The sequence below is a fragment of the Eptesicus fuscus genome, chromosome 11 (genome assembly GCF_027574615.1).
Source record: "Eptesicus fuscus isolate TK198812 chromosome 11, DD_ASM_mEF_20220401, whole genome shotgun sequence".
In the NCBI taxonomy this organism is placed as follows: Eukaryota; Metazoa; Chordata; class Mammalia; order Chiroptera; family Vespertilionidae; genus Eptesicus; species Eptesicus fuscus.
Window position 1 is genome coordinate 50,405,310 of NC_072483.1, and position 14,064 is coordinate 50,419,373.

Consider the following 14,064-nt stretch of genomic DNA (forward strand, 5'->3'; position numbering starts at 1 on the left):
CACTGAGCAAATAGTTTTCCTTTACTTAAAATGTGGCTTCTATCTTTTGTAGAATAATAAGGATTTTAAAAATCCCTCAATTATAATATTGTATCTGTGTACTTCCTTTACCCATCTTACATCCATAACACCATTAAAGAAATAGCATCAAACTTCATACTGGGTCACATTTCTAAACTCCCAATACGAGAACTGGCATCTTGAATCCTAAAGCCTGCATTTGGCTTGCTGGAAGGAAGCAGGATCTCTAGCTATAGAACAGAGGCTGAAGGTCATATGCTGATTGAGGGTGAACCCTGGGCTCTGAGGTGACAGTGGAAGCCACAGGGAGTATAAACAGGTGCATCAGAGGCCTAGATGAGCTGAGGACGGGGCTTCATGCCCAGAGCATTTGCTTCAATAGAACCACTCTGCCTTTATCTGTTCTATATACTGGGTTTCATATAAGGTATCTTTTTAAAAAAAATGCTGAATACTTCTTGAGTAAGGATACTATCAAATCCTTACTTTAAAATGAAGAGTTGAAGCTCATAAAAGTGAAATGACTTATGTAATGTTATAGGGTTAAGCAAGTTAATTTCTATTATAATTTATTATGAGTTATGGTTGGATTAGTGTGGCTTTCTCAATAATATCCTAACAAGGCACTGATAAATTTAAGTTAAAACTCCTGTTTTAATATCCTTTTATAAAAGAAATCCAAATAACACAAAACAACTTAGACTAATCTTTCTTAAGTAGACAACAATATACAGAAAGGCAAATAAAATTTTTAAGTAAAAACTAATTTTAACATAATTAACAGTTTTTTTGTTTGTTTTTAAATATATTTTTATTGATTTCAAGAGAGGGAGAGGGAGAAAGATAGAAACATCAATGATGAGAGAGAATCATTGATCGACTGCTTCCTGCATGCCCCACATTGGGTATTGAGTCTGCAACCTGGGCATGTGCCCTTGACCAGAATTGAACCTGGGACCCTTCAGCCTGCAGGCTGATGCTCTATCCACTGAGCCAAACTGGCTAGAGCTAAACTCAGTTTTGATTTTATCTCTGAACTAAGAGGTAACTGCTGAGGCTTCTAGACCAATCTACTTTTATAATTCAGGAGGACATAAATATAGAAATAACCATTTCTTCCTGCTATATTTAAGTTACTAACCTGGTAAACTATGTTTAATGTCTTTCACAGGGGCCCTTGGCTAGGAACATTAAATTTAATTCTAATATACTGCCTTTCAAATTCAGAACACATGATCAGAGTTTCCCATCATATTTTGGGATTGTGCCTTAGTCCAAAAAGCCCAACCCAACCCAACCCAACCCAAAGATAAAATGTTATTTTATCTTTTCTTATTTGTCCTTGGTATACATTCTAAAACAAACAAATAAATCATGCCTAGTGCTTACCTGAGCCATCAGTGGGAACTGAACTTGCATTGATTCCAGAAAGACCAAACAAAGGACATTCTCGATCTGTGTTGACATGACCCCATTTGTGACATTTAATGCACCTCACATTTCGAACCTGAGAAATAGTGAACATTATTTTGGTTATTAAAATATTAAGAACCTAACCAACATTTGGCTCCCTACTCCTTGGTAGGCCTCTAGTTTAATATAAATACTAAAATCTTTTACTATAAATTCTGCCTAAAAACTAAGCTAAATTCTTTTTCTTTTTGACTCTTATTTCATGGCAATAAAACAATGTCATCCTAAAAGAATGGTAAAATTCCAAAAAATAATTATGTCATGGCTTAATTTTAAATTCTCAAATTTTGAGCTAATTCTCCAAATTTTAACAGATTTTAAATTAAATTGTTCTAATTTTTAAAAGATTTTCAGAGAAAGAGATTTCATAACTATATTTTATAATCCTATCTAATAAATAAAAGAGTAATATGCAAATTGACCATCACTCCAACACACAAGATGGCTGCCCCCATGTGGACACAAGATGGCCACCACAAGATGGCCAGCAGGGGAGGGCAGTTGGAAGGGACCAGGCCTGCAAGGGAGGGCAGTTGTGGGCGATCAGGCCAGCAGGGGAGGGCAGTTGGGAGGGACTTGGCCTGCAAGGGAGGGCAGTTGGAGGTGATCAAGCCTGCAGAGGAGGGCAGTTAGGGGTGACCAGGCCTGCAGGGGAGGGCAGTTAGGGGCAAACAGGCTGGCAGGGAAGTAATTAGGCATCAATCAGGCTGGCAGGTGAGTGGTTAGGGGGTGATCAGGCTGGCAGGCAGGCAGAGCGGTTAGGGGCAATCAGGAAGGCAGGCAGGCGAGCAGTTGGGAGCCAGCAGTCCTGGATTGTGAGAGGGATGTCCGACTGCCCGTTTAGGCCCAATCCCGGTAGGGGCAGCGCCAAGGATGTCTGACTGCTAGCTTAGGCTGGCTCCCTGCAGGGAGTGGGCTTAAGCCGTCAGTCAAACATCCCCCAAGGGCTCCTGGACTGCAAGAGGGCACAGGCCGGGCTGAAGTAGGATCGGGCCTAAACGGGCAGTCAGACATCCCTTGAGGGGTCCCAGATTGGAGAGGGTGCAGGCTGGGCTGAGGGACACACACCCCCGTGCACGAATTTTGTGCACCGGGCCTCTAGTCCTATATAAAAGGCTAATATGCAAATCGACCAAATGGCAGAACGATTGGTTGCTATGATGCGCACTGACCACCAGGGGGCAGATGATCAACGCAGGAGTTGCCCCCTGGTGGTCAGTGTGTCCCCACAGGGGGAGTGCTGCTCAGTCAGAAGCCGCTCATGGCTGGCGAGCACAGCGGCGGTGGCTGGAGCCTCTTCCGCCTCCAGGGCAGCACTAAGGATGTCTGACTGCTAGCTTAGGCCGGCTCCCTGCAGGGAGTGGGCTTAAGCCGTCAGTCAAACATCCCCCAAGGGCTCCTGGACTGTGCGAGGGCACAGGCCAGGCTGAGGGACCCCCCCGAGTGCACAAATTTTGTGCACCAGGCCTCTAGTTTAATATAAATACTAAAATCTTTTACTATAAATTCTGCCTAAAAACTAAGCTAAATTCTTTTTCTTTTTGACTCTTATTTCATGGCAATAAAACAATGTCATCCTAAAAGAATGGTAAAATTCCAAAAAATAATTATGTCATGGCTTAATTTTAAATTCTCAAATTTTGAGCTAATTCTCCAAATTCCTTGAAAACTGCAGAGACCACTGTCATTATAAGCCTCACTATAAAACTTTGATTTCTATCTTTCATCAATCTATTACATTTAATGCTTTCTCCTCTAGACCTTCTATTTTCTGATACAAATGGAAACCATAGAGCTCCTTTTCAGTTTAAATACCTTTTGGACCACAACATGAAGTATTTATTAAATAAAAATTATTCTTACAGAGTAAAATGTATGTCACTTGCCTGAATACCAAAGGGCTGATCTCGGATGTTCATGTCATCTTTGGCATATCTATTAAGTAGAGAAAAATGTGCAAAAACAACATTAAGAATAATTTAATAAACAGCAGTTATTCTGAAAAAATTTTATAGTTCTAAATATATTACAAAATGTAATATATTTTATATAGAACTATAAAATCTATTTAGTATTTCCAAACGCCACTTAAAGTGTCCAGTCTAATTTAAAAAGAAAAAGTAAAACAAAATAAAACTAAAGTCTATAATCAGGCAAATTAATTGTATAAGACAAATCACTGAAAATACTTTTTCATATTAGATGCCTTTAGTGAATGAAAAAAAGCACCCAAGATGGGATATCAGATAAATTTAATGATATGTATTTTATCTTAAAAGAAAACTAGTTCTTACTTTTCTCGTGGCGCTCCTTTCTGCCATTCAAATTTGTATTCAGTCTCTCCTTCTGTTTCTTCTTTCTAAAAACATTCATTAAAAAGTCTTTCAATTTTTCATAAAATTATAATCTACTGCAAGTAAATTCAAGCATAGTAAATAGTACTTTACCTCTTTATTTTCTTGATTGCATATCAAAAATATGGGGGGAAAAGGTAGATCAAGTTAAAAACTTCATAAAAGTCTATCATATACTATACTATGATATGATATTTAATTGTAACATGTAAGAATTTATTGGTTTGACATTTTTCTTCTTTCACAAGATAAAATTCAAATCACTAAAGGATAAAAAACAATATTAAGTAAGAGATCATATTTAATAGGCATGTAATCTCAATATTTAAACTTTAATGTTTTTCATTGACAGTGAATATTATGCTTTCTATTTACAAGTACATTAGTAAGAAGGGCTAAAGATATATACATAAATTATAAAAGAATAAACAAACTTCTGCTGATGTTAAGATTTTTTTCCTCCCCAAAGGACCAGTCATGAAATATAACTAGATTATAGACAAATATTTTTAGTATTTATTCTATTGATTACAGCATTTATATAGTAGCCATTTTAAAAGATAAAGAGCAACTTTCATAACAGTTCTCAAACTTTTAGTTGCAAACATATCAAAGACTTAAAAAAAAAGAAATGAGGTGAGTACCTTTTTTAGCTCCTGGTGGGGCCTCGTACATGAAATTAAGGCCATTCTTTACACGTTCATCTCCCATAAGCAATCTGAATAAAAATAAGACATAAGGGTTAACAATTTTATGTAGGAGGAAAAAATTACAGAATAACTGTCCCTCAACCTCTAAAATTCTAAGGGAATTAAGGTATTGCTGTTATAGTTTCAAAACTTTACTCCATTCATTAGATGAAATCTGAAATATCTATGAGTCTATACTGATAAAAATAAATGAATAAATAAATGAGAGAAAGGGAAAAGGAATTCAAATTAAAAAATATAGCAGGCTCTAACTGGTTTGGCTCAGTAGATAGAGCATTGGCCTGTGGACTGAAGGGTCTCAGGTTGGAATCCAGTCAAGGGCACATGCCCGGGTTGCGGCCTCGATCCTCAGTAAGGGGCATGCAGGAGGCAGCTGATCAATGATTCTCATCTTTGATATTTCTCTCTCTCCCTCCCTCTCCCTTTCCCTCTGAAATAAATTAAAAATATATTAAAAATATATAGAGAGGGAATAAAAGAAATAGAAAATCACCGTTAGAAAACCACAGTAATAATTGATGTGGGTGAGATCCACCAATGAATGCTAAAACTAGTGGGCAAAAGTTCTAAGAAAAACAGGATATTTGCATAGCTTCAAATATTTATTAAGTACCAAGGAAAAAAAGTAATTGTTTTTTAAAGATAAAGAATAACCACACTATGATCTGCTGTAAACCTACTTTTCCACCCATACTCTTTTTATTGGTCTAACTCAATTATTGACTGTTTCCTGAACATCCTTTCTGCTTTCTCATTAATAAGCTTTTAATGAAATATTTCTGTGAGAGGTGTCAGTAGTTTGAGTGTTAAACTTTTATTGTTCTTCTAAGCTTTGCCTAAGTTGGAACTTGATCATAGGCTATATATACTAGTACTCACATCAGTATATTTTATGTGAATTATGGGTAAGTGGCCATCTACAAATATAAGAGTAAAATAGTTCAGAGGAAATAGAATCCTATCATTAAGACATGCAATTCGGGGGGTGGGATGGAAATGGGGGGACGAGGACAAATATGTGATACCTTAATCAATATAGAAATTAAAAAAAAAAAAAGACATGCAATTCAAAAAGGCTAACTTAATATATGATTCAGTAAGGGGTCATTTTCATGCAATTGATTATTCAAAAATCACCAGCATAGCCCTGGCTGGGTGGTTCAGCAGGTTGGAGCATCATCCTATACACCAAAAGGTTGCAGGTTCGATCCCTGGTTGGAGCACATATGGGAGGCAACCGAACCATGTTTCTGTCACATCGATGTGTCTCTCTCTCTCCCCTCTACTTTCTCTCTCTCTAAAAATCAATAAAAATATATCCTTGGGTAAGGATTTTAAAAAATAATAATAAAATTTAAAAAATAAATAAAATCACCAGTATAATGGAATTTCTTACCTATTATCATACGATTCTTGTTCTTTAAGATATTGTTGCATTAATTCTTCTTGTTTCTTCTTATCATATGATATTTTTTGTTCTGCCATCCATACCTAAATTAATAAAGTAAAAAATTTAAAATAGGACATTTGCTTTTCTTTTATAATAAAATATCAAATGCTATTGTGTATAGTTTACAACATAATCTACTTTGGTCATAAAGACACCATTACAAAATAACAGCTGAAAAGTCTGATTTGTGTCTTTGAGCAAATCCTTAAATACAACCATCTAAAAGAACTAAAATTTCAAGCAAAAATGTCACACTTGAGAACTACTCTGAGCACCTGAAACAACAGCTTTTTTGCACTCAGTCCCTGTGTTATTTCAGAGAGAATATCCATCTCTCTACATGTAATATGTCTAGACTAGGAAACACACAGGTACAACCACGCGGGTCAAACAATGCCCAAGGGGTGCCACTGACACCTCAAGAGAGGAAAAATGGAGGACAAAGAAGAGGAAAAAAAGAAAATTAAATGAAATGAAAGATAGTTGTAGAATAAAGGGAAGAAGCAAGAAGAGGAAACAAAGAGATCAGAGAGGTGTGCCAGATGTCTCAAAGGCACCAACAGCACAGGCTGACTCTGTCCCTATGGGAAATCCTCAAAACCATAAGTGGTGAAGGTAAAAAGCGCACACAGCTTATGCAAGGATATTTAATCATGTTACTTCCTGAGCCTAAAAGGTACCAATGCCTTCCTCTCATCTTTAGAATAAAGGACAAAGTATTTGACAACCATTCAATAAAAACAAGTCAAACTTTTTCTCCAACATGCTAATTTTAAGAAGGTAAATTTGAGGACAAATACTTACTTAGATAAAATTATAATTAACTGTGGGTGAGGGCAGATGAGTATGGGGAGGAGGATGTAGGACAAGACTGCCATTATTCAATTTCAAAAGCAAAAAAAAAAGGCAGTTATTAGTATTTTAGTAGTGCTGAGATAGGAAAGTACTATGAGGACACAGCTTGAGATGTGAACAAGAAAGGTTAATCCTATCCTATATAAGGCTAACATGCAAATAGACCCAATGGCGGAACAACTGATCAACTGGTCACTGTAACATGCGCTGACCACTAGGGGGCGTGCGCAGAACATGGTGATGGGATGGTGGAGCAGGTGAGTGGGGGCGCTAGACCAAGGAGGGGCGCTGTCCGCTGTCATTGGGGTGAGCCTCTGGTGGTTACTGAAAATTCTTTGCTCTAGTGTGCCGCAGTCCTACCTGGTGCTCGCACCTGCTGCCAGTGCCAGAGCTGCGGCTTGCACCGGCTGCTGGTGCCCCGCACCAGTCCCGATTGTTCGGTGCCATCAGCGGGTGCGAGCAGCAACTGCCAGCCCTGATTGCCCCTGAGGGCTTTTCTAGCTCCCACCCCCTCCCTACTCCTGAGGGGTGATTGGGGCAGCAGCCGCTGCTTGCACCCACTGCTGGCGCAGGCCCCAATCTCTCTGCATCGGCAGCAGGTGTGAGCGGGGCTGGTGCCGTCAGCGCATGGGAGTGGCTGCAGCGGGAGCGGGGCTGCCAGCAGAGAGGGGACTGGGGCCGCGGCAGGAGGGGCTGGGCGGGGGTATGGAGGATGGGCCGAGATCCACCCCTGTGCCCACTGCAGCCTCGCAGCCCACAGTTTCTTTCAAGGTGCACGAATTCGTGCACTGGGCCCCTAGCATGGAGATAAAAGCAAAAAACCAAAATGAAAGTTATAGTAGAAGAAAAACCTACAGTTAGGATAGGCAGTGAAAGGTACATGTTTGTGCCCTAGCTGGTTTGGTTCAGTCAGCCTGTGGACTGAAAGGTCCCAGGCTCGATTCCAGTCAAGGGCACATGCCCGGGTTGCGGTCTCGCGGGCTCGATCCCCAGTAGGGGGTGTGCAGGAGGCAGCGGATCAATGACTCTCTCTCATCATTGATGTTTCTATCTCTCCCTCTTCCTTCCTCTCTGAAATCAATAAAAATATATATATTTTTAAAAAGGTACATGTTTGGAATTTTCACTGTAGCTCAAAATACAAACAGTTGCAACAGAGAAATGCCCGACAGAATAACATATTAATAACAGTCTAATGAAAAACATATCACTTCTGACAGAATAACTACCATTTATTTGCTTTAGATTTCATAAAGTTATTTTACTTGTCTCAATTGCTCAAGAGCTTAAATACATATTGAGTATTCATTATGGACTGGAATAAAAAGTAATAAAGCACATTCTTATCTTCAAAATGCTCAGAATCTAATAGAAAATCATACTAACTTTTCTGTAATTTTAAGCTCTGTATAATAAAAAAGAAAATACATGAATTATATAAATAAATAATAACAATAAAGTTTGATATTTGGACAACAGATATATGTACAAGATAACAAAACAGAACAATACAGTGATTAACATTAGGGACCAGGAAAGAAGGCTGGTATAATGGAATACTTTACAGCTACTTTTGGTTTTAAAAAGTTATTTTTTTAAATTAAATCACGGGTAGCCATTTCTTGTATATCTATATTCTTCCAAAGATGTTCTAATGCACATATACACAAAAGGATATATAGGGTAGTGCAAAAGTGGGTTTACAGTTGTGAGTACACAAAACAGAGTTTATTCTTATTATTTAATTATTGTATTACTAGAGGCCCAGTGCACGAAATTCATGCACAGGTAGGGTCCCTAGCGGCTGCTGGCTGCTGGCCAGGGCTTCCCTTCCCCAGCTGCTGGCTGCCAGCCAGGGCCTTCCTTCATTTCACGCCACCCCCTGGTGGTTAGTTCATGTCATAGCAAGTGATTGAACTCCAGGTCGGTCGAATTTCCGAGGGGACACTTTGCATGTTAGGCTTATATATATACTAGTAGCCCGTTTGCACGAAGATTCGTGCAATAGACCTTCATTCACCTGGCTGCCTGCACCAGTTTTCTGCCGGCACCGGGGACCCAGGCCTTGGCTGTGGCCACCGCCTTCTACCTTCTTTCAGGGTCCCGGTGCCGGCAGAAAACTGGTGCAGGTGAAAACTGCACCCTAGCGTCCCTGCGATCGGAGCACGTACCCGGCTGGCGCCCAAGGCCCGGAAAGCCCCGGGTGGCTTCCCGGGCCTTGGGCCCCGCCGCACCCCAGCGTCCCTGCGACCCGATCGCAGGAGCAAGCCGACCCCCCAGGTCGGCTTGCTCCTGCAATCGGAGCACGCACCCGGCTGGCACCCAAGGCCCGAAAAGCCCCGGGCGGCTTCCTGGGCCTTGGGCTCCGCCCGCACCCCAGTGTCCCTGCGACCCGATCGCAGGAGCGGGTTCGGCTGGCTCCTGTGATCCGAGCAGGTGCTTCCCTGCAATGGTTTCCTGGTGGGCGTGGCTGGTGGGCGTGGCTTGGCTGATGGGCGTGGCTTGGGCATAGCGAAGGTGCGGTCAATTTGCATATTTGTCTATTATAAGGTAAGATATAGATTTTCCATACGAACAACTATAAATCTACTTTTGCCCCCGCTCTGTGTATATAAAACAAACATACATACATACTCCTTTTTTAAAAAATCCTCACCCAAGGATGTTTATTGATTTTAGAAAAAGGGGAAGGGAGGGAGAAAGGCGGAGAAACATTGAAGTGAGAGAAACATTAATCCGTTGCCTCTGAATGTACCCCTACCGGGAGCTGAACCTGCAACCTAGGCATGTGCCCTACTAGGGAATCAAAACCACAACCTTTCAGTGTACGGGACGCCACTCCAACCAACTGAGCCAACCAGCTAGGGCCACACATTTTTTTCTCCCTCTTTTCATAAATGGTAACATATATTGCATACACACATTCATATACACAAAGAGAATATGTATAAAATAAAATTCTATACCATGGAGATCATTCAACATTAGTTAATAAAAAGCCTTTTTGTATTTGGGGGAGGGAGGCAGAGAGCCGAACATCATTCTATTATGGGGCTATAGCATCATTTATTGAACCAATCTCCTGCTGTACTAATGAGCATTTTAAAAATTTCCAATCTTTTGCTATTAAAAACTCTGTTGCAATAAATAACCCTGTACACAAGCCACTTCATACATGTTAAACAGGTTTTTAAAGAGGATCAGAATTTTGCCAAGGAAAAAACAGGGTAAGATCTTACTGGCAGAGGAAATAACTCACAGACCCAAAGGTATAAAACTGGAATTAAGTATTTTGATGTTACTGGAATATAAAATCTGAAGTGGGAGAATGGCAATTGGGGACAAAGAAGGAAAAATAAACTGGACCCAGAATACTTGGTCTTAATTCTGTAGTATTTTAATAAGGAGTGGGACAAGATCAGATTTTTGCTTTAAAAAGACTTTTCTATGGAAACAACCCAAGTATTCATAAACTGATGAATGGACAAATAAAATGTGCCATATCCACACAATCGAATATTCAGGAATAAAAAGAAATGCAGTATTGATACATTCTAGAACATGGATAAACTTTGAAAACATTATGCTAAGCGAAAAAGGCAGTATTTCACAAAAGACTACATATTTCATGACTTATATGAAATGCCCAGAATAGGCAAATCCATAGAAATAGAAAGCAGATTTGTGGTTGCCTATGGCTGGAGAAGAGGGAGGGTTAAGGAGAAATGGGGATGAACTGCTAACAGATATGGGTTTTGAGGGGATGGGTGATAGAAATATTTTAAAATTGTTTGTGGTAATGATTCATAAATTTATAAATATACTAAAAACCACTGAACTGGGTACTTTAAATGGGTGATTTTATGGCATGTTAATTATATCTCAGTAAAGCTGTGAAGTAAAATAGTTATTCTGATGACTATGTAGAGAACAGATTTGAAAGGAGTCAAGACTGGAGGCAGAAAAATCAGTTAGGGCCGAGACCGGTTTGGCTCAGTGGATAGAGCGTCGGCCTGTGGACTCAAGGGTCCCAGGTTCGATTCCGGTCAAGGGCATGTACCTTGGTTGTGGGCACATCCCCAGCAGGGGGTGTGCAAGAGGCAGCTGATCGATGTTTCTCTGTCATCGATGTTTCTAACTCTCTATCCCTCTCTCTTCCTCTCTGTAAAAACTCAATAAAAATATATTTAAAAAAAAAAATCAGTTAGGAAACATAACAGTCCAGGTGAAAGATAATGAGAGTCTAAGCTAAGATACAGGCAGTAGTGACAAAGAGGGGAGAAGGATTGAAGAGATATTTGGGAGGTAAGACCAATAGAATTTATTTGCTGACTAGGTAAAGGGAAAGGGATGAATCTTGAATTCCTGGCTTGGATGACTGGCTGAAGGATTGTTACTACCTATATTTCCTATTCATTTGAGATAGGAAGTATAAAAAAGAAGAGTAGATTTTGGATGAAAGGTAAGTTCCATTTCAGATATGTTGAGTTTGAGATGCCTGTAAAATATCTAGGTGAAATTGTTAAGTATATAGTTGTTTTGAGGTGCCTCGAGCTAGGGGAGAGCCCCGGGGCTGTAGATTTGAGAGTCATGAGTGAAGAGGGGGTAGTTACTAGTAAAATACGAATTTCGATGTGACTGCTTGGGAGAGCATATAGAGTAAGCAAGGCATAGGCCAAGAATGCAACTCTGTATTTGGGAGCAGCCTAAGAATATGTGTAGGGAAAATTAATATTTTATTGAGCACTCCTTCTAGATGATGGGCACACACAGTGTACATTGTTTCAAAGCCTTTCTCTAAACCATCTTATTTAATCCTCATACCAATTTTACAAGTCAAAGCAATTGATAATGATCATTCCTAATTTATAGATTAGGAGAATGGAATGAGGGAACTACTAGTATTTTGTGCAAGGTATCAGAGCTAAAGTGACTGTGCTGGAATAACTAGAATCTAGGTCTGATTCCAATGCCCACCAGGCGTCCTCAAACTTTGGCCCCCGGGCCACATGCGGGTGTTTTTGCCGTTTTTTTTTTTTTTTTTACTTCAAAATAAGATATGTGCAGTGTGCTTAGGAATTTGTTCATAGTTTTTTTTTTTTTAAACTATAGTCCGGCCCTCCAACGGTCTGAGGGACAGTGAACTGGCCCCCCTGTTTAAAAAGTTTGAGGACCCCTGGCCCAGACTCTCTTTACTGCTCGTAGACATGTAATTGATTACTAAAAAGCCAAACTTCAACGAGGTCATCAGAGTGATAACACATTATCGGGTAGGATAAAGAGAGGAAGCCAGGGTCTGACTTTACTTCCATGTTAAGATCTACCTTATCTTAAATAGTAAGTTTTCTTTGTACAGTTTAGCAGCGCTCCGAAACCGCGATCCTGGGATTCGAAAAGGCAAATCCAGAATCTCCCGACGGAAGGAATGAGGAACTCTATTATCAGCCTTCAGATCTCATGAATTTACATTCTTGCTGACAGAGCAGACCAGGACGCCTAAACTCGGGGGCCAGCTTTGTCAACAAGTTTCTCAGCGGGGGTGAAGGGGCAAGAACACGAGAGCTTCAGGCCTGGAGAAGAGGCGACTGTCCCAGGGATCCAAGAGACACCACCACTCCCACTTCCAATACCCCCTGGGAACCCAGTCCAAGGGCTAGCACCCTCCCGGGCTCCCCTTACTCACTTTCTTGATATTGGATTTGGAGGCGGGATGAAAGTCCTTCTTGCACATGAAATTGGCGAAGGATTTCCCCATCTTGGAGGCTGAGCTGGAGAAAGCAGCCGCTCGGTCTGAGAGCAACGTAAACAAACTCTGCCGCCTAACCGGAACTGCGCTTCCCTTCGCACGGGGCACTTCCGGGGTCAAAGGTGACGGCTTCCGGCAACTAATGCCTCTCCCCGACACTGAACGCTCCCTCCCCTTTTCACATTGCCCGGAGGCCAGGTGAGGGGCGTGCAGGGTGGAGGAGCCTACGTAGAATAGAAGTGGGAAACGGGGCGGCGGGAAGGATGGCTGGGTGGGATCCTGGGCCGCTGGGGGCCCCGGGCACAGCTGCGCCGCCTCAGTTTCTACGCCCGCGAAGGGGCGCGGAGTGCGCCCTGTGCGGCGGTTCCGCTGCGAGACGTGTTTGACGTTCGAGCTCTTGACCCTGGGAACTCTGACGCGTGTTAAACTTTTTTTGCACCGATTTTCTCATCTGTGTTATGGGAATAGTAATTCTCACAACATGCAGCCCGTTTGTGAGGAGGTTTCTGAAAGCAGTTGGTGAACGAAAGCCTATGACATAGGGTGTCACCGCTACCCGAGCGAGGACTGTTCCGTTGCCGGGGTGCCGAAAGAGGTTCAATAAACATTTGTTGAATGGTAATTACACACGAGGTGTTAGTAAGCCTCGACGGCTGCCCCTCGCAATGGGCTGGGTGCCTTCCTAACGAGGCTGTCTGTTTCCTTAGCTTCCCGTACCCCCCCGTCAGCTCAGATCGCCTAGCGCGGCTTCCTGGCCTGGAAACTACAGGGTTTTGAGTGGGCGTTTTCTTTGTACAGTTCAGCAGCGCTCCGAAACCGCGATCCTGGGATTCGAAAAGGCAAATCCAGAATCTCCCGACGGAAGGAATGAGGAACTCTATTATCAGCCTTCAGATCTCATGAATTTACATTCTTGCTGACAGAGCAGACCAGGACGCCTAAACTTATTAGATTTTAAATCTAAAATTATTAGATTTAAATGTGTTTTTTTTTAAGATGCCTGCATAAAGCTATTTTATGATTTGGACATTACACAGTAAAGGAAAGAAGGAAACTAGAAAACAATGTGTTCATTTTGGAAGCAAAGTAAAAAGTATGAGACAAGTATTCTGCTATAGGGGAGCCCCCAACCAACTTCTCTTGAGGGGGGGCGGGATGTGTGTGTGTGTGTGTGTGATGCCTTCTGTGAGAAATGTACAAGTGAAAACAACAGCGTTCATTTGAGTGTCTTCTACGTTGTATGCACTGTGCAAAACACTTGACACGTAGTCTTACTCATTTCTCACGATAGCCCTATGATGTATTTACCAATAAGGCAGGAGGCCTGAGAGAAATAAACTGCTTTGGAACATGAAGGCCACCAAGGAATAAAGGTAGAAATACACACAAAAAAGAACAGAAGCAATTGTGACCTCTCTCTTCCCATCACTGAGGAAAAGAGAAAAACTCAGGAGT

At 41.2% G+C, this 14,064-nt stretch overlaps 1 protein-coding gene across 1 annotated transcript in view; it reads right to left on the reverse strand.

The window, feature by feature from the left end:
* The window catches only part of CIR1 (corepressor interacting with RBPJ, CIR1), a 33,437-nt gene extending 20,741 nt beyond the window's left edge, over positions 1-12,696 (reverse strand). Inside the window, exons 1-7 of the mRNA XM_028140934.2 lie at positions 12,547-12,696; positions 5,955-6,049; positions 4,493-4,566; positions 3,942-3,952; positions 3,789-3,853; positions 3,381-3,429; positions 1,411-1,528 (exon numbers count right to left, since the gene is read on the reverse strand). Coding sequence (XP_027996735.2) covers positions 1,411-1,528; positions 3,381-3,429; positions 3,789-3,853; positions 3,942-3,952; positions 4,493-4,566; positions 5,955-6,049; positions 12,547-12,618 — 484 coding nt within the window. The 5' untranslated portion in view covers positions 12,619-12,696. The remainder of the gene's footprint in view (positions 1-1,410; positions 1,529-3,380; positions 3,430-3,788; positions 3,854-3,941; positions 3,953-4,492; positions 4,567-5,954; positions 6,050-12,546) is intronic.
* Positions 12,697-14,064: the final 1,368 nt, after the last annotated feature.